The 20,850-nt window shown below is 45.1% G+C and overlaps 1 protein-coding gene across 2 annotated transcripts in view; it reads right to left on the minus strand.

Annotated features, from left to right (window-relative positions):
• The window catches only part of KRAS (KRAS proto-oncogene, GTPase), a 39,575-nt gene that overhangs the window by 7,853 nt on the left and 10,872 nt on the right, over positions 1-20,850 (minus strand). For both annotated transcript variants that reach the window (XM_083366155.1, XM_083366154.1), the window contains exons 2-4: positions 19,741-19,862; positions 14,357-14,535; positions 10,100-10,259 (exon numbers count right to left, since the gene is read on the minus strand). In XM_083366155.1, coding sequence (XP_083222281.1) covers positions 10,100-10,259; positions 14,357-14,535; positions 19,741-19,851 — 450 coding nt within the window. In that variant the 5' untranslated portion in view covers positions 19,852-19,862. The remainder of the gene's footprint in view (positions 1-10,099; positions 10,260-14,356; positions 14,536-19,740; positions 19,863-20,850) is intronic.

A 20,850-nucleotide genomic window follows, 5' to 3' on the forward strand; every position in this document is an offset into this window, starting at 1 on the left:
GAGACCACAAGCAAAGCCCAATTTTGCACGGTTCATATAATGACACCACGCATACGACGTCATGCTTTTAAAGCTTGGAGAAACATATGGCTTCTTTCCAGCTCTTATAGATCTGATCTAAAATGTAAATGAAGGTTGAATCATCCCGGCCAAAAGTATCTGAAAAGGTTAAATCAGGGGTAGGCAGCCTTGGCTCTTTTATGACTCGTGAACTTCAACTCCCAGAATTCCTCAGCCAGCATGGCTCAGCTTGGAAACCTCTCCCTTTCCCCTCAGCATGGCTGGCTCAGGAATTCTGGGAGTTGAAGTCCAGGAGTCATAAAAGAACCAACATTGCCTACCCCTGGGTTAAATCATGGCCACTGGACCAAAGTTTATTAATACTGAGACGTTTCATTTCTCATCCGAGTAATGTCTTCCGTCAACGTGAAAATTTGGGGTAGGCAAAGAGTCAGAGCTGTTGTTGGAAAGATCCAATTCTTGCCATACAGCCTGCAGGGGCTTTCTCCCCAAAATGAAAAGCAACATGTAAATGAACTTTAGTAATAATTTAATAGCTGTTAATACTGTTTGAATAAACTTTGGTCCAGGTGCCACTGCTGAAAGGACTGTGCTGTAAACAGGAAATAGGTGATTCGATCCCTCCCCCTCTGTTGAGAGGACTATTCAGTTTTAATGTAGATGGCCTCTTTGACCCTTTTTCAAACCCGAATGTGGACTTTGCTGTCTTCAAAAGACTGGCCGTTGTCTTCTTTTTCAAATGCAGATGGACTGCTGAATCGTGTCCTGATGGATTTGTTCTCCTATGTTGTGCCGTGCCTTTGTGAAGTGGTTGTTTTGTTTCTCCAACGTACAGATCTGCACAGCTCTCAATGCATTGTCCTGCACACAGGCACGCTTTAAACCCAAGAATATACAAAGCAGAAGCTTGTCCGCCCCGAGGATAAAACACCCAGACCCAAACTGAGCAATGTGATATATGCAGGACAATGCAGTGGGACATTCAGTCAGAACCGGAGAAGCTTCTTGGATGAGAAGCGAAACGTCTTCAAGGAAAAGCAAAGAAAGTCCAGTTCCCTTTTGAAAAAGCACCTTTGGGACAACCATGACGTGGATGACTGAGAATCGCCATAAACGACAGGTTTTAGCTTAGTCTCTCAGGTTAAGCCACTGTGTGATTAATTTTGTGGGTGTTGGGACTAGAGTTAGTCGGTATGGTTTGTTAAACATGCTGTGTGGCAGGGGTCTTCAGACGTGGCCCTTTTATGACTTGTGGACTTCAACTCCCAGAATTCCTCAGCCAGCGTGCCTGGCTGAGGAATTCTGGGAGTTGAAGTCCACAAGTCATAAAAGGGCCACGTTTGAAGACCCCTGGTGTATGGTTTCAGCACAGTGTGGCTCTTTCAAGGATGAATGAAGTGGATCCAACCAGATTTAATTTATTTGACTATGTCGAGTGCCTACAAACAATAACCATTTAGGAGCTAAATCAAGTGGTCTTGAACCCTTTCCACTTCAGGACTCATTTCAGCCTCAAGCCATTAAACAAGGATCTCTAGTCCATACTGAATATTCTGGGTGAACTTCAGTCAATCTGGCTCAGCTTCACCTTAACATTTAGGGCTTCAGAATATACCTTCTTCCTCCTAGCTTTAGAGAAAGTGAAAACTTTCATATAAACCTATCGCCCTTTTGATTCCATCTGAAGCACCTCAGATTTTTGGAAAAGCTGTGAGCTAAGCTCCTGTAGATGTCCCATCACCAAGCGCCAAACATTTCCCATCAATATTGTCCTAGCAAAGTCACTTTGATTGAACCCCTTTGATCACCATCACGATGCCATGTGCATTCCGGATCATAACACCCTTTTTAAGCCTCCCATAACAAAAAATGGGAGACGTGGTTAATTCTGTTGTCCCTGTGCCCCTCGGTTTAGAGCATCTGGATGCTCTTTGCCCCCATTATAATGCCTGAAAATAGGAGCTGCAGTTCTTTCACCCATACAGACGAATCAGCATGACCACCACCGTGGAGATAAAGCAGAGCAATCATTGGAGAACTGCCCACTGGGGCAAAATGCTTCATCACCAAGAGGAAAAAGAAGAAGGTCTGGAAAAAGGCCTTTAAAGAAGGCCTGGAGAAGGTCTGGAGAAAAGTCTTTAAAGAGCCACCCATCACTGGAAGACCCCGTTTTTGAAGTACATCAACCAGTACGTCAATTTGTTGAGACCCCATATCTCAAATCTCAGATTAAACAACCAAGATTTCTGACTTCCAAGATCTCACTCACTGCAGAACACACGGTGACGATGTGTGGTTCTATCCTTCTTCCAGTGGCACGGCTAAAATAAAAATCTGAAAGGCCCGGAGCTACCCACGAAACACAACTTTCTATGGGGCAAGATCTGATGCTGAGAACATGTTTTGAGGCTGAGAACTCTTCAAATCTTTGAATCCCCCCTGAAGATAGAAGCGGCAAATCACTTCTGTATTTTTGTTGATGATGCTCTTGCAAGAGAGATCCAGGTGATCAACCAAGAATCCAGTTTAACTTGAGATTGCTTTACAATTCAAAGATATTTACAAAATGTCTTGTTCTCCTATACGTTGAATTGGATGTCTGTAATGTATTTTTTACTAGTTTTACTGTTTTAAAATGTGTTGGGTTTTTTTTGTTCGTATTCCTGAATCGTAAGCCATCCATATTACTGGACTGAGATGGGAAGCCATAGAAATTGAACAAATAAATGAAATAGAGTAAAACTGAGCTTGTTCAACTTGGTTACAGAATTAATCCTTCTTCTAGGTTGGCATGGCAGCCTTATCTGTAAATTAGCCTAATGGTCTAGATCAGGGGCGGGCAACCTTGGCTCTTTTATGACTTGTGGACTTCAACTCCCAGAATTCCTGAGCCAGACATGTTGAGGAGAAATGGAGAGGTTTCTAAGCTGAGCCATGCTGGCTCAGGAATTCTGGGAGTTGAAGTCCACGAGTCATAAAAGAGCCAAGGTTGCCTACCCCTGGTCTAGATTCACACAACTTGCTAACTCTACCTTCCCATTTCTAGAAGTGGTTCATTTGCAACCCCCCAATCTTGAACTGATTTTGCTCAACCTATTTAGATGAATACAGCCTGCCATCCCAGTTGACAGACCATCTCCTTGGTCACCAGATCTATCAGCTCCACTTTTAAGGAGATCTCAACAACTTCAGAATGATCTCCAGGGAAGTCCCATTCCCTAAGAAAATCCACCATTTCTTCTTTCCTTAGCTCCATCATCTGCTCCATACTCTTATCGGTCAGAATCTTCTCCCAATATGAACAAGGCCAGGACAGCAGTTCAGTCTATCTGAACAGAACCGAAAGATCACCTGTTCATCTTTCTCAACCATGGCAACTTTTAAGATGTGTGAACTTCAGCTGCCAGAATTGAAAAACCTGTCAAAGTTGAGAAACACTGCTCTATTTTCATAACTAGCTATCATCTCCACACCTCAAAAATCTGCAGCAACAGCTCTCCAACGGTCCATGAATCCATAAGGACACCACCTTTCCTCCATGATGCCTTAATCCTGCCATAAATTGCATGGAAAAGCACAATGATTGTTTCTTGTTTTCACTTTTGGTACCTACCCCTTTGGAAACTATTTTCCAGAAAGGACCCACTCCAATACACCTCACAACTGCAGGAGAAGATCAGCCTAGAATCACTATGTAGTCACAATTGCCCTAGGTCTCAACTCTTTTTGGCTGGTGTTGACTTTCATCTAGCCTTAATCAACTGCTGATCATTAGTTGAGGAGATTCCTGTGCATAGGCGTTTAGCAATAAATACGTTAAACCAGGGGTAGGCAACCTTGGCTCTTTTATGACTCGTAGACTTCAACTCCCAGAATTCCTGAGCCAGCATGGCTCAGCATGGCAACCTCTTCCTTTCCCCTCAGCACGGCTGGCACAGGAATTCTGGGAGTTAAAGTCCATGAGTCTTAAAAGAGCCAAGGTTGCCTACCCCTGCAGTTAAACCAAACCTTCACGCATGGATCTGGTCTTTCGCACCTGACAATAGCAAGTTAAATCTTTCAAAAGAAGAATTAGTTCAAAAGAAGAACGAAGGAGAAATTTTCTGACAGTTAGGAAAATTAATCAGCGGAACAACTTGCCTCTAAAAGTTGCGAATGCTCCAACAGCGGAAAGTTTTAAGAGAGGGTGTAGGTCTATACATAAGTCGTATATAGCATTTTTTAAATGTGTGTCAAGTATGGCTACACTTTGAGAGCAAGCAACTAAATTTCACTTTCAATGTGTGCCGTTGAGCCCACAAGAAAAAAATGAGAATAAAGCTTATCTAATCTAATCTAAAAAGGGACGCGGTGGCTCAGTGGGTTAAGACACTGAGCTTGTCGATCGGAAGGTCGGCAGTTTGGCGGGTCGAATCCCGAGTGCCGCGTAACAGAGTGAGCGCCTGTTACTCGTCCCAGCTTCTGCCAACCTAGCAGTTCGAAAGCACATAAAAATGCAAGTAGAAAAATAGGGACCACTACGGTGGGAAGGTAACAGCGTTCCGTGCGCCTTTGGCGTCTAGTCATGCCGGCCACATGACCACGGAGATGTCCTGGACAAGCGCTGGCTCTTCGGCTTTGAAACGGAGATGAGCACCGGCCCCTAGAGTCGGAAACGACTAGCACGCATGTGCGGGGGAACCTTTACCTTTACCTTTACTAATCTAATCTAAATCATTTGTCTGAAATGGTATAGGATTTCCTGCCTAAGCAGGGAGTTGCACTAGATTAGAACTCCAACTCTGTTCTTCTATTCTATTCTACTGCCATATTATGAAAGGTATCAAATGGTCTATGAAAAGGAGATGAATTTATGGACAAGTAAGCCCGCTAAATAACTAGCAAACTGAAATGACTGATCTTGAAAATACTTATTCCCATTTCTCTTCCTGCCTTTTGTCAACTCTCCTTTTCTGTCGATCTGTCCTTGCCTTTATCCTTCGAGATCAGGGGTCTTCAAACTTGGCCTTTTTATGACTTGTGGACTTCAACTCCCAGAATTCCTCAGCCAGTCACGCTGGCTAAGGAATTCTGGGAGTTGAAGTCCACAAGTCATAAAAGGGCCACGTTTGAAGACCCCTGTTGTAGATAAACACAGGGTAAACTAATAGAAGAAAATGTTTGCAGCTCAGGGTGGAACTCTGAGCTTGGTTGTTTTCTTGCAGACGTTTACTTATGAAACTAGGTAACGTGAGCATCTAGGACTGTTGATGTTACCTAGTTGGGTAATAAAATGTTTGTAAAAAAATCAATCAACCTCAGAGAGCACCACAGACCCCATAAGAGAGCCAAGGTTGCCTACCTCTGCCATAGGGCAAACTTTCAATTGGGAATCCACAGATCCAACAGGCACTTGGTCAATTGAGTCTCTCAAACCATGTTAATTTTCCAGTCTAAAATTTTACAGTGGGGTAATGAAACATCTGCAAGAAACCAAGCGAGCTCAGAGAGCACCAAGGCCCCCTCGTGTCAACCCTGAGCTACAAATATTCTCCTTTATTAGTACTAAAATATGAGAATCCAGCTAAATTATGCTATATGTCTGAAGCTCAACAGAGACAGGTTTTAAGCCTAAAACACTTCCAAAACAGTTAAGTCAACCTGCTTTGAACCTGAAATCATGCTTTCAAATTTGAAATGAGGAATTTTATTCTCAGGATGTTTTGAATTTGAATTGTTCAACCCACATTACAAGGGATGACTGAAGTAGCCTTAAATGTGGTTAATGCTGGCGCCTAAAATATCTGGACAGCCATTTGTCTGAAATGGTATAGGGTTCCCTGCCTGAGCAGGGGGTTGGACTAGATGACCTCCAAGGTCTCCTCCTCCTCCCCCCCTCCTTATTATTATTATTATTATTATTATTATTATTATTATTATTATTATTTTATTCAGTTGAAAACTGGATGCATTTTTTGATGAAAACCAGAAGTCCATGCCGGCTTTCAGCAAAAAACATTGTAAAATTTGTCACATGACTGTGGGACATTGCAAACGACTGTAAATGGGGCCCGGATGCTGAATGTCCAAAGTGGGATCATGTGATCAGGCGGGATGCCACTGCCAGAACTTCAGATCCAGGTGATAAATACCTCTTTGGTAGGTCCTTCAGAAATTTTAACGGTTGCTAAATGACCAGTCATAAATTGGGGACTAACTGTATCAGTGTGTAGATGCTTAACTGCAAAGGTACTAAGTTGTGCATCGTGGGATGATTCATGAATAGTGTTAGCAAATCTTGCTTTTAGATAGCATCCCAAAGATGTTTTTTTTCAGGAGGCACCTAAACTTCCTTGTTTTTCTTTAAAGACATTTCGCTTCTCATCCAAGAAGCTTCTTCAGGTCTGACTGGATGGTGGGGAATGGAAGGATTTATACTCCTTGCAGACAGCTGGTCATTTGCCTTCTTTTAGAGGGTCGTTGAGGCCACCTGGGGGTTTATCTGTGTCCTCAAGGTCACCTGAGTAGTGCAAATGAGTGTGGAGCCTTCTTGGAACCGTTGACAAGACTGTGTTGTAGACCGTAGATAGATAATGACGTATCCCTCCCCCTCTGTGGAGAGAGGGCTGTTCAATTTTGACACAGATGACCTCTTTGACATAGATGGCCTCTTTGACCCCTCTTTCAAACCAGCAGTCCTCTCTTTCCAAAATGTGGACTTCATAAACGCATGGCACAACACAGAAGAACAAACCCATCAGGACAACATTCAGCAGCCCATCTGCATTTGAAAAACAAAGGCCACTCTTTCGAAGACAGCAAAGTCCAAATTTTGTACGGAGAGGACTGCTGGCTTGAAAGAGGGATGAAAGAGGCCATCTGTGTTCAACTGTTTGATTGGCTGCTCATTTCACATCATTTATTTGGGTTCAACTCTCTGAACAGAGGGGGGGATTCAACATCACCTCATCATCTCCTCCAAGATAAAGCTCCAAGTGGCCTCAATGACTTTCTAAAAAAATGCAAATGACCAGCTGTCGGCAAGGAGTATAAATCCTTTCATTCCCCACCATCCAGTCAGAGCTGAAGAAGCTTCTTGGATGAGAAGTGAAACGTCTTCAAAGAAAAACAAGAAAATCCAGTTGCCTCTTGAAACAAAGCACCTTTGGGATAACTATGACCTGGATGACTGAGAATCTCCATAGACATTTGGCATAGCTCTTTAAAAGGCCGGAAGAAATTTCAATATCTTACAGGATGACAGACAGTGGGAAATAAAAGAGAATCAAACTTAGAAGATCAAAGCAGGATAATTCTAACACCAAATCATGGTACCCATTTAGAGCAAGCAAAATTTTAATAAAGCAAGTCTCGCCACCATGATGAAAGAACTATCGGGATAATAATAAAAACTCAAAACATCCTTATAAAGATCAAGATAATAAACAAACACATTCAAGCCTGATTTTGGCACTGTTGTCCAGTTTGGACAACTTTATGAAGCTGTGAGGAAGAATTCTGATACATTAGGCTAAACCCTTGTTCTTGAATTTTTAACAAAGATTGTCTTATATTGACTCAGACACTGTCCAAATCAATAGTTAGACGGAATACACGCCAAATCTTGAATGCCGACCTAATGCTCTATGGTTGAACTTGTTTAGATGATTTTTCTTCAACTCCCAATAAAACAGGGGCGAGCAATTATGGCCTTTTACGACCTGTGGACTTCAACTCCCAGAATTCCTGAGCTAGCCACGCTGAGTCAGTATGGCTGGCTGAGGAATTCTGGGAGTTGAAGTCCACAGGTTGTAAAGGGGCTATAGTTGTTCATCCCTGCGTTAGAAGAAAATAAAGATTCCTGTGTTGACAAAGAAGATAATTCAATTATACCACCAGCTAGGAAACAATCACCTCTTTCATGTTTCTGCCTCCATGGTTTCTAGTTTTATTGGGGATGGCCAGATAATGGCCATTTATTCTGGTCGTGCAATGTTTCTCAACCTTGGTAGATGGAAGGTAATTGGACTTCAACTCCCAGAATTCTCAGCAACGGCTATGCTGGTGGCTCTGGACTTCTGGGAGTTGACATCCATATACTTGGAAATTGCCAAGGTTGGGAAACCCTGTCCCATTGCTTTGATGAATACAAGTCACAACACTGACATAAATTAAATGGGCTGTCGGTCCCTTCCCTTCCCACAAGCAAAGTCAATGGAGAAAGTTGGATTCACTTAAGAACTACACGATTCCCTTAATGACCGTGGGGAAAAAGGTGGTAAAATTGGGCACGATTCACTTAACAACCACATTGTTTATTAAGAAGATGTTTTGGTTCCAATTGTGGTTATAAATTGAGGATTACTTGTCATGTAGGGCTCAGCGAGTACCGTATATACTTGAGTATAAGCCGAATTTTTCAGCCCACTTTTTGGGCTGAAAAATGCCACTTCGGCTTATACTCCAGTAAACAAAAAAAACTTACCGAGCTCTTGTGCGCGGCCGAGGCTTTGGTGCTTCCGGGATTGCGCGCACCTCTCCCAAGCAGCCGCCGTCCGGAGACCTGCCGAAGTTTGGGGAGGTTTGGGGAGGTGCGCGCGCACCTCCCCAAACCTCCCCAAACGTCGGCAGGTCTCCGGATCTCCGTGCCTTGCCTGCCTGCTTCTTTCCGGAGCGGAAAGAAGCAGGCAGGCAAGGCACGGAGATCCCGAGACCTGCCGACGTTTGGGGAGGTTTGGGGAGGAGATCCGGAGACCTGCTGACGTTTGGGGAGGTTTGGGCACCTCCCCAAACCTCCCCAAACGTCGGCAGGTCTCCGGATCTCCGTGCCTTGCCTGCTTCTTTCCGCTGCGGAACAAAGCAGCCTGAACGAAGCAGGCTGCTTCTTTCCGCTGCGGAAAGAAGCAGCCTTCTTTCCGCTGCGGAACGAAGCAGCCTGAACGAAGCAGGCTGCTTCTTTCCACTGCGGAAAGAAGCAGCCTTCTTTCCGCAGCGGAAAGAAGCAGCCTGCCTGCTTCTTTCCGCTGCGGAACGAAGCAGCCTGAACGAAGCAGGCTGCTTCTTTCCGCTGCGGAAAGAAGCAGCCTTCTTTCCGCAGCGGAAAGAAGCAGCCTGCCTGCTTCTTTCCGCTGCGGAACGAAGCAGCCTGAACGAAGCAGGCTGCTTCTTTCCGCTGCGGAAAGAAGCAGCCTTCTTTCCGCAGCGGAAAGAAGCAGCCTGCCTGCTTCTTTCCGCTGCGGAACGAAGCAGCCTGAACGAAGCAGGCTGCTTCTTTCCGCTGCGGAAAGAAGCAGCCTTCTTTCCGCAGCGGAAAGAAGCAGCCTGCCTGCTTCTTTCCGCTGCGGAACGAAGCAGCCTGCCTGCTTCTTTCCGCTGCGGAACGAAGCAGCCTGAACGAAGCAGGCTGCTTCTTTCCACTGCGGAAAGAAGCAGCCTTCTTTCCGCAGCGGAAAGAAGCAGCCTGCCTGCTTCTTTCCGCTGCGGAACGAAGCAGCCTGAACGAAGCAGGCTGCTTCTTTCCGCTGCGGAACGAAGCAGCCTGCCTGCTTCTTTCCGCTGCGGAACGAAGCAGCCGGCGGCGGAGGCTTGCAGAACGGCGGATCGGCTTATACTCAAGTCACCAACTTTTTCCAGTTTTTGGGGGTGAAATTGGGGGTCTCGGCTTATACTCGAGTCGGCTTATACTCAAGTATATACGGTAAATGACCAATCAGGGATTTGGGGGACGTGCAAATAGATTAGTCAACGAAGGAGACTATTTTTAACTCAGGATTGAACCCCGTGCTCTCTGAGTTTGGTTGTTTTCTTGCAGACCTTTGATTACTCAAACTAGGTAAGAGTGACTGATGAGGCGCACACTGATACCGTTATCTAGTCGGGTAACGAAACGTCTGCAACAAAACAACCAAGCTCAGAGAGCACCAAGGATCTCATAAATCGGTTCTCAAAGTCAGATAACACAAACGTTGATTGACTTACCTTTGAGTATCCAAAGGTAAAAAGTGCTTTGAACTACCTGAGACAAAGTCTTTCCTGGCTATTAGGAATCCTGACCTTCCCACCTGGAAAAAGACCGTTGCAGCCAACCTGGACATTTTACCTGTCGTGTTTTAGCAGACGTTTCGATGAAAGGGATCCCGTAACTTCTTGCTAAATCCTGAGCCTGCTTCGTGTCTACATTCCTGGAAGGTAAATCACATTTGTTCCCAACTAGCACCATGGGTACATCTTCGGAGTCCTTGACTCGCTTGATCTGCTCCCTGGGGAAAAAGGAAAGGAAAGAAAAAGAAGAAATAAATAAAAGTCTCTTATGTGTTTTTTTTTGTTTTTACAATCATGGAAAAAAACTATAGAAGGAAATGAAGGAGAAAAGTAGAGGGTTTTTTAGAAATAATAAAATAAAATAAAATAAAATAAAATAAAATAAAATAAAATAAAATAAAATAAAATAAAATAAAATAAAATAAAATAAAATAAAATAAATAAAATAAAATAAAATAATAAAATAAAATAAAATAAAATAAAATAAATAAAATAAAATAAATAAAATAAAATAATAAAATAAAATAATAAAATAATAAAATAAAATAATAAAATAAAATAAAATAATAAAATAAAATAATAAAATAAAATATCAAATAAATAATAAAACAAAACAAAACAAAACAAAATGGAAGAGACTGAGGCAGGTTTTTTTTTTCTTCCATGCCATCACGGAGTCCTTGACTTACGACAGTTCACTTAGTGGCGGTTCACAATTAGGAACACAGAATTAGTGAACTAATTCTCACAGGTGATAAAATATAGGGACTACTAAGTTCTGTCTAATGTGCATGCACATTAATCCATAGACTGTAGCTGTAGCACAGGTAGTCCTCAATTTACATCAGTTCGTTTAGTGACTGTTCAAAGTTACAACGGCACTGGGAAAAAAAGGTGACATATGACTGTTTTCCACCACTTACGACCGCTGCAGCATCCCCATGGTCACTAGGATCAAAATTCAGATGCTTGCAACCGGCTCAGGGGTTGGGGACCCTTGCCCTATAGCGGTGGTGGCGAACCTATGGCACGGGTGCCAGAGGCGGCACGACTGTGGGCACCCGTGCCATGCCCCGGAGGCGGCAACTGTCCCTCTTCAACCAGCCATGGACTGGAGATTGGGATATAGTCCAGCCCCCCCGAGCAACATCAATGAGATTTCAGGATCTTGCAAGAACTTGTTTTTGTTTTTTTAAAGAATTAATATCACGGTAAAAAGCACTGGAGAACAACCAGCTCAGCTACAAAGGCTGAGTAGTTATGTACTCAGCCTTTGTAACTATTAGAAGGCTATAGAACAGTGGTTGCGAACCTATGGCACGGGTGCCAGAGGCGGTACTCAGAGCTCTCTCTGTGGGCACCTGCGCCGTGCCCCGGAGGTGGCAACTGTCCCTCTTCAACCAGCCGCCTGCTAATTCGCCGAGGTCCCATGTGGCTGGATGCATCCCGGCACGGCTGGTTTCCCTCCCCACCACCCCGTCCCTCGTGGCCTCACATGCTCTCCTTTTGCCAGGCATGACCCACTGCATCACCTCCTCAGCTGTCGGCCGACCATCCATCTTGGAGGCGGCTTCTTTGAACTGCTGGTGACGGGCTGCGGAGCCCCGGAGTGTGCCTGTCAAGGGGCCAGCAGGCTGTGGCTACTGACGGACACCGTTGGCCCCCATGCGCAGGCTGGCCTCTGTGTGCGGGGGCCCATGATGTCAGGTAGCAGCTGCCCCAGCCCTTGCCTTGCCCCATAGCAATGGCACCCCCACCCTGCCTCGCCTCACTCCACAGGATGAGTCTCCCGCCTACTGCCCCACCTGCCAGAGACCACCTGGAGGTCCCCCAACCCTGCCCACCCGCTACAGGTGTCCCTCCCCACGAGCAACATTGAGGTGACCACACCCACCTTGGCCACACCCATCCAATCTTCCATGACCACCACAGCCACACCCACCCAGCGGGCCACGCCCATCTGGCACCCAGAGATAAATAAGTGGGTTTGGGGTTGCAGTTTGGGCACTCGGTCTCTGAAAGGTTTGCCACCACTGCCCTATAGAATATTTCTGGCCAAGCAACTGCTTTTAAATACTTAGGAAAGTTGAGTCTAGAAACGAGATATATTTGTGATTTGTGTAGCGGGGAACGTTACCAAGCCTTAGAGAATGGCTTATGTGATTGCTATTCCGCCCCTCTTTAATTGTCCTGTCAAAAACACCTTTCAGGTTATTTTTATCCAGACTCTAGAACTGAGAGTTCTCGGGATTTGGAAATCCATTCAGAGAGATAATGAGAAGGCGACATAATTGTTGTTCTTTCACCAGCTTGTTCATGGCGTTCCCCAATTATATTCTTTTGAGATCCAAGGAAAATTACAGGCCTGGGAACGTGTCAGGGTTATTGTGGTGGGGTAAGTCAGAACGATTTGACTTGGTGGAAGCTGAGAGATTTATCCTGAAGTCTTCAGGAAGGCCTCAAAAGCTTCAGACAGATCCCAGGGAGAACTCAAAATGCTTCTTGGGTGGGTGGGGGAGTGGGAGCCTTTACAAGTAGTCCTCAACTTGAAACGGTTCATTTAGCGACCGTTTGAAGTTACAAAGACACTGACAAAGTGACTTATGACTATTTACCACCCTTAGGACTTTTGCAGCATCCCCCACGGTCACGTGTTTAAAATATGCACTGGCTCAGATTTATGACGGTCGCCGTGTCCCGGGGTCACATGATCCCCTTTGTCGATTTTCTGACAAGCAAAACCAATGGGGATGCTGGATTCACTTAACATCAATCCTGGCAAGAAAGGGTGTGTGAAATGGGGGCAAAATTCACTTAACAACTGCCTCGCTTAGCGACAGAGATTTAGGCTCCCAACTGTGCTCGTAAGTCGAGGATTACGTATAGGTTCCCAATTAGCTGTGCTTCGAGCCCACAGAATGGATTGTACCTCTTCAGAACAAAGATTGGGAAGGCCACTTTGGAAGACATTGTAAATTAAAAAGTGGGGGATGGGGGGGGGGAGAAAACCCCTATTCCCTTCAAGTTAGAAAAATGCCATCAGGAATTTTTATTCCTGAGGCTCTAGATTTTGATCTTGGATGCAAAGTATGGAGGACAGTTAAAAAGGGGAAACATTGAAGAAGAAAAAAATAAGGCATTCCCTGCTGACAGCCTAAAGGGGTCCAGTCATTCTCTCCCCTCCCCATCTCAGGATGGGGAGGGTCTATTTCATTGTGCTACTAGCGAGAGTCACTCCAAGTCCCATCATCTCCTTCTGGAGGCAGGGCAGAAAGTAATGGAGGGAAACTTATCAAACTAAGAGTCTAGAATTAAGGAAAAACTTCCTGACAGTGAGAACAATAAAGCAGGGCTTTTCAACCAGTGGTACGGGTACCACCTGTGGTACATTGGCACCTGGCAGGTGGTACGTGAGCGTCCTAAAAAGGTGGTAGCAGGGGAGGGGAATGAGCTGAACCGGTGGCAGCACCGCACAAGCCTGAGCGAGAGACAGCTGGAGCTGCAGGGCTGTCAGGGCTCAGCGGAAGCGCCAGGATTAGTGCCAGGCTCCAGCTGGAGCTCGGTGCTGATCCCGGCGCTTCCGCTGAACCCAGAAGAAGCGCCGATCAGCTGGAATGTTGCAGCATCTCCATGGTCTTGTGATTTACATTCAGATGCTTGGCAACTAACTCATATTTATGAGGGTCACAGTGTCCCAGGGTCATGTGAAGTGACCAAAACCTGCTGCAACCACGCAGCAGAGGGGGGGGAGGAATAAAAACCAAACACACACTCCCACCCCACCCCCGCTGCCAATCCTCAACAGAAATGCTCACAACAATGAAAACCTCGGATGGGAGGAAGAGCGCCGCCGGGCAGGCAGGCAGGCAGGCTGGTGTCTTGCTCCGCTGTGGCTTGGGGGGGGCACTTTTTTCAGTGCCACTGTAACTTCGAACAGTCACTAAGCGAATTGTTGTAAGTTGAGGACTACCTGTACTTCATCACTTTTTTCCTTTTTTTTTGGTTATCAAGTTTTTGACACCTTGCTGGGCGACTGGTGATACTCAGATGTTGCCATATCCTAAAAGTGGTACAATGGGTGAAAAACTTGAAAAGCCCTGCAATAAATCAGTGGAAGGGCTTGTGAGTGCTCCAACGCTGGAGGTTTTCAAGAAGAGATTGGACAACCATTTGTCAAACACTGTACAGGGTCTCTTGCTTGGCCAGAGGGCTGGACTAGAAGACCTCCGAGGCCCCTTCCAACTCTGTTATTCTACGTTTTTCCCGCAGAGCCGGAGAGGTACCAAATACAGTCCACTCGTCGAATGAAGCTTACCTGTAATGATGAATATCTTCAAATGATTTGGTGTTGTTTATGGCAAATACACACAAAAAGCCCTCGCCCGTTCTCATGTACTGGTCGCGCATTGCACTGTATTCTTCCTGGCCAGCCGTGTCCAGAATATCCAAGAGGCAGGTTTCGCCATCGATGACCACTTGCTTCCTGTAGGAATCCTGAGAAAAAGGAAGAGGGGGGTGGGGGGGAATGTCATCCATAAAGGAGAATATTTGTAGCTCAGAATTGAAATAAAGGGTCCTGGATGCTCTCTGAGCTGGGCTGTTTTCTTGCAGACACTTTGGAGTTTTTAAGAAGAGACTGGACAGCCATTTGTCTGAAATGGTATAGGGTTTCCTGCCTGAGCAGGGGGTTGGACTAGATGACCTCTAAGGTGCCTTCCAACTTTATTATTATCATCATCATCATCATCATCATCATCATCATCATTATTATTATTATTATTATTATTAGACATTTCATTACTCAAAACTAGGTAATATCATCAGGGCTCACTGATCACACTTCAGCACTGATGTTTTGAATAATGAAACACCATACTCAGAAAGCATCAAAGGCCCCTCAATACAGATAGTCCTCAACATACGCCCACAATGGAGCCCAAATTTTTTTGTTGTTAAGTGAGGCATCCTGGGGTCATGTAATCCACTTTTTTGCGACCTCCTGGCAACCAAAGTCAATGGGGAAGCCGGATTCGCTTAACACAACCGGGTTACTAACTTATCAACTGCAGTGATTCACTTAGCAACTGTGGCCAGGAAGGTCGTAAAAAGGGAACAAAACTCACTTAACAAATGTCTCACTTAACAACAGAAATGTTGGGCTCAATTGTAGTCGTACGTCGAGGACCACATTGAGGCACAAATTTCTGCTGCCAAGCAAGTCAGTTGTTGGGTGGGTTTTGCCCCATTTTACGACCTTTCTTGCCCCAGTTGTTAAGTGAATCACTGCGGGGTTAAAGAGAATCATGCAGTCCTTAAATAAATCTGGCTTCCCCCATTGATTTTGCTTGTTGGAAGCCCATTGGGAAGCTTTCAAATGGTATCATACAACCAGGGATAGTGCAACCGTCATAAATACATGCCAGTTTCCAAGCATCTGAATTTGGATCACATGACCAGAAGGATACTGCAATGGTCTTAAGCAAGGGGTCTTCAAACTTGGCCCTTTTATGACTCGTGGACTTCAACTCCCAGAATTCCTCACCCAGCATGGCTGGCTGAGGAATTCTGGGAGTTGAAGTCCACGAGTCATAAAAGGGCCAGGTTTAAAGACCCCTTGACTTTGTGGACTTCAACTCCCAGAATTCCTCAGCCAGCGTGCCTGGCTGAGGAATTCTGGGAGTTGAAGTCCATAACTCATAAAAGGGTCAAGTTTGAAGACCCCTGTTCTTAAGTGTGAAAACCGGACATAAGTGACATAAACCGGACATGATGTAACAAGATGGTGGGTTTGTTGTCACTGTGAGTTGGGGGGGGGCGCACGAAGGGAGGCTCAGCCAATCTCATTGCACACATGTTGTACTTTGACAATAAAGTTGAAACTGAAATTGAAATAAGCCACTTTTCTCAGCGTCCTTGTAAATTTGAACGATCACTGTACAAACGATGGTAAGTCCAGAACAGTTTTTGTATCCCAGCCGAAAGCTGGGAAAGTTCACAGACACGTTTTAACAACTTTGCCCAATTCGTGCACTACCACAAACCACACACTTTGCCCACTGTTGGAAAGCATGTCGTTGGATGCTACTTCTGAGCCTGCCAATACATACAGAGAGAGAAAGGGGGGGGAAATGGGTGAGGTAGGAAGGAAAAGAATAGTTTTGCACAGAGATCTGATTCTGCAGCTGCTGCTATGCGCTTCCTTAGGCACGTGGCTGAAGAGGAAAACAAAAACAGGGCACCCATGTCGGATCTAATTTAATTTTCTTTGCACTAAGATCCGGCTAAGCGTCGTTAGCCCATTTCCTCCAGGCAGTTCGTTTGCTTAACCTATGTTTGAATTTCAAATCCTTGCCGCCTTGATGATCCTCTGGTCATTGGTCTTCCCACTGCTGCCTCCCAGGCTGCAAGAGTCAGTTTTTTAAATGGGCCTTTTCTTCGCCCTAAAAAGCCTTTCGCTTATGTAACTGAAACAGTGCAGCGATTATATAAAATGCAGACACCCCTCTCTCCCCCCCCCCCCGCCACACCCTGGCCAAGCTTTCTAAGACTTCTTACTCGTGACACACACCTACGAGAATTCTGTGTGTGTTTCCCGGGCCCGAGTGACCTCATCGCCTTCATTTAGAAAATGCCGCTCTCTGCAGTTCTATTCCTAAAAATGTGTGACGTTCGCAGCCGCAACAAAGGAGGAGGCAGAGGGGGAAATGGCAGCCGGGGCAAACCGAGCGAGCAATTATTCTTGGAAGGATAATTTAAAGAGGGAAAAGAAAGAGGCAAGAAAATAAATACAAGCCAGGTTTTGCTGGGCGTCGAAGAAGCATCAGCGGCAAAGAGGCTGCTTGAGTAGGACCATCCAATTCAGCATTTGCAAGGAGTTGGTTGTCAAAAGCCAACAAATGGATGACGCACCGATGGTTTGCCCCCCCCCATAGTTGGGGTAAGGAGAACTCTGAACGGGTGTGGGGTTGGGGGGCAAATGAGTGCTTTGGTGGTGATCAATCTACTGTCAATCAAAAGATATTCCCTCCTTTTCCACCATGTACAGATAGTCCTGGACATAACAACCCATCATTTAGTGTCCTTTGAAAGTGACAACAGCACTAAAAAAGTGACAGTTGCAGTGTCCACTTCATGCAGGTAGTCCTCGACCTACGACCACAACTGAGCCCAAAATTTCCATTGCTAAGTAAGACAGCTGTTAAAGTGAATCACTGCGGTTGTTAAGCTAGTAACACCGTTGTTAAGTGAATCCAGCTTCCCCATTGTCAGAAGGTCGCAAAAGGGGATCACGGGACTCCGGGTCACTGCAACCGTCATAAGTGCATGCCAGTTGCCAAGCAACGCAATTTCGATCCCGTGACCAGGGGGATGCTGCACTGGTTGTAAGGATGAATAGCCGTCATGTCACTTTTTTTCAGCGCCGTTGTATCTTCGAACCGTCACTAAACGAATGGCTGTAAATCAAGGACTCCTTGTGCTATTATTATTCACTGCTGAATCCCTACGGATTGTCGGGGTCTTACAAGGTAAGATGTTGTAAGCATGCATCATTATTTTAGTTCTTTTCCTTGCTAACCTACAGCAGACTCATTTATTCGTTTATTAGACTGGTTTGCCTACCTATCTCGTCTGGTTACGAAAGTCAAAGATCTCGTTGAACATCACGTGGTGGTTAAATGATCAAGAAGATCGCCTTGTGCCAAATTCCAGCTCAGCAGCTCTTTGGAATTTGGAAATTTCTAATACCAGATAGTCAACAGCCCTATGTTTTGGCAGGGTTTTTTTTTTTTTGTCAAAAGGCAAACTTATAAAAAAAAGACCGTGGAACAAACTTGGAGCTTCTGTGGAATTCCTCGCCAAATCAGCTGATGGACTCAGGAGGTTTTACAATACCACAAGGACAACTTGTGTTTTGAAGAAGTGGCATAGGGTTTGTGGCTTGTCGTAAACCGTGAGAGCCAACTGTGCAACTGCCACGTTCTCAGGGGCTCTATCTATACCAAACCAGCAATTAAGGTTAACTAAAGAGGTAGTCTGAACTCTTGGACATGGTTACTGTGACTAGGTGGGTCTGACTTTCAAGGCCAGCAAAACATTTCTGCAACTTCTATTTATTATGCAAAGACACACCAGTTTGAAGTGAAAGGAAGAATGGAGAGGGTATAGTCCTTGACTTATCAGGCCGGTCATTTAACGACTGTTTTAGAGTTACAATGGATTCAGAAAAGGTGCTTCTGTGAGTTGCTCGGAGTCGGTCTGAGTGGGGCAGCCGTATAAATTTTCTTCATAAATAAACCAGTACAATTAATGCAAGAAGGACAAGCTAGAAAGGATGAGCCGTAGCGTATCCAACATCACTGACTAAATCAGGGCTCTTCAAACTTGGCCCTTTTATGACTTGTGGACTTCAACTCCCAGAATTCCTCAGCCAGGCACGCGTGCCTGGCTGAGGAATTCTGGGAGTTGAAGTCCACAAGTCATAAAAGGGCCAAGTTTGAAGAGCCCTGGACTAAAACAATCTCACAACCACTTGAAATTTATGGCTGATTGACTTTAGTCTAGTGGACCCCAATTTTGGGCACCAAGGACCCCTTCCGTGGAGACGATTTTCCATGGACCGGAAGGGGGCGTGGTTTCACATGCTGCCTGCATCCCGCGGATGCTTGTTTGTGCGGACCTGTTTCTGTGATGTCGTGGACCGGTGCCGGTCTACGGACTGGGGGTTGAGGACCCCTGCTTTAATCCATAAAGTCCCTGCAATCTTCTAACAGAGTTTTGATATCTGCGTGTCTCCATACTTGAAACATAGATTATCAGCATCCATTTCTAGATCTACTACCACCACACAGCTCTTTATAATTCAGGTTTTTTTTTTAATTAGTTTATCCAAATATAAAATGCAAACAAAAATGAAAATCATTGCAAAGTAGGGGAGGAAAAAGGGAAGAAGGCTACTGCTAAGCTTGTAAGCCGCCCTGAGTCTTCGGAGAAGGGTGGGATATAAATGGAATTAAAATAAAATAAATAAAAATAAGAGGAAAAAGTGTAAGGGAAAAAGGGGGGAGAAGGGAAAGCATTGACTTCTGACATTTTGTAGTGCAGTAGAATACGGCAATAGCACAAAGCCTCGGCTTTTTACTTTTGCACGATACAGTTCTCGACTTACAGCCACAACTGAGGCCAAGATTCCTGTTGCTAAGTGAGGCTATTGGTTAAGTGAGTTTTGCTCCATGTTCTTGCCACAGTTGTTGAGTGAATCACTGCAGTTCTTAAGTTAGTAATACAGCTGTTAAGTGACTTTGGCTTCCTCACTGACTTTGCTTGTCGGAAAGTCGCAAAAGGTGAGATCCCGGGACACAGCAACCGTCATACACGAGTCAGTTGCCAAGTATCTGAATTTTGATCATGTGACCATGGGGGATGCTGCAAGTCGTGTGACAAACAGTCATAAGCCACTTTCTCCAGCGCCGTTGTAACTACGAACCGTCACTAAATGAACTACTGAAGTCGAGGACTACCTGTACAATATGCCAGCCATTTTTATAACAACAAACCTATCGAATCAGTAAAACCCAAAATCAAAGTTTCGATTTTTCTCCACCTCAGGCAGAAAGTCCAGAAATGGTTTCCAAACAGACAGCACAAAGTCCAGAAGCGGTTTCCAAAACAGACACAATTCTTGACAGGATCTTAATTTACCTCTATGGTAGGATCGTATTCATCTACAAAATGGTTCTGAATGAGCTGAATTGTCAACGCGCTCTTGCCCACACCACCAGCCCCAACAACGACAAGCTTGTATTCCGTCATCTTCTGTAGGCCTAGGGAAGATCAAACAGAAACATCCATAATAAATACAACAGGTGAAGAATTACAAAAAAAAAAAAAGTCTGGCAACAAACCGCTCTGTCTCACCTTGCCAAGAAAACTGAAGGATTTAGTCTAGGTCAGGGGTAGGCAACCTCGGCTCTTTTATGACTCATGGACTTCAACTCCCAGAATTCCTGAGCCAGCCAAGCTGGCTCAGGAATTCTGGAAGTTGAAGTCCATGAGTCATAAAAGAGCCGAGGTTGCCTACCCCTGGTCTAGGTTCTAGGCAGTTGCCAGGAGTCTAAAACCAACTTAGAATAGAATAGAGCTGGAAGGGACCTTGGAGGTCTTCTAGTCCAGCCCCCTGCCCAAACAGGAAAACCTATACCATCTCAGACAGGTGATTGTCTAGTCTCGTCTTAAAAACCTCCAGCGATGGAGCACCCACAATTTCTGAAGGCAAAGCTGTTCCACTGGTTGATTGTCCTCACTGTCAGGAAGTAATTCCAGGTTGCTTCTCTCTTTGATCAGTTTCCAACCATTGTTTCTCGTCCTTCCCTCTGGTGCTCTGGTGAACAACTTGGCCCCCTTTGCCTTGTGGCAGCCCCTCTGATCCTGGAAGACTGCTATCATGTCTCTCCTATTTCTTCTTTTCTTTAAACTAGCTAAACCCAAGTTCTGCAGGCATTCTTTATATGTTTTAGTCTCCAGGTCTTTGATCATCTTAGTAGCTCTCCTCTGAGTTTTTTTTCCAAACTGTTAGGTATTGTTGTGCAGAGGTCTCCTTGTGCTACCAAAGAGTTGCACAGACAAGGAAGGGTACTGAGAGCAGTAAGAGTCACACAGTAACCACAAGAGTACACTGAGTTGTAAAAGCAAAAAGTATTTTACTTTTGAGGTGGTGTAAAAACAAAAATAAAGGGACGCGGTAGCTCAGTGGGTTAGGACGCTGAGCTTGTCGATCAGAAGGTCGGCAGTTTGGCGGGTCGAATCCCGAGT

Source organism: Vipera ursinii, assembly GCF_947247035.1.
Source record: "Vipera ursinii genome assembly, chromosome: 6".
Taxonomy (NCBI): Eukaryota; Metazoa; Chordata; class Lepidosauria; order Squamata; family Viperidae; genus Vipera; species Vipera ursinii.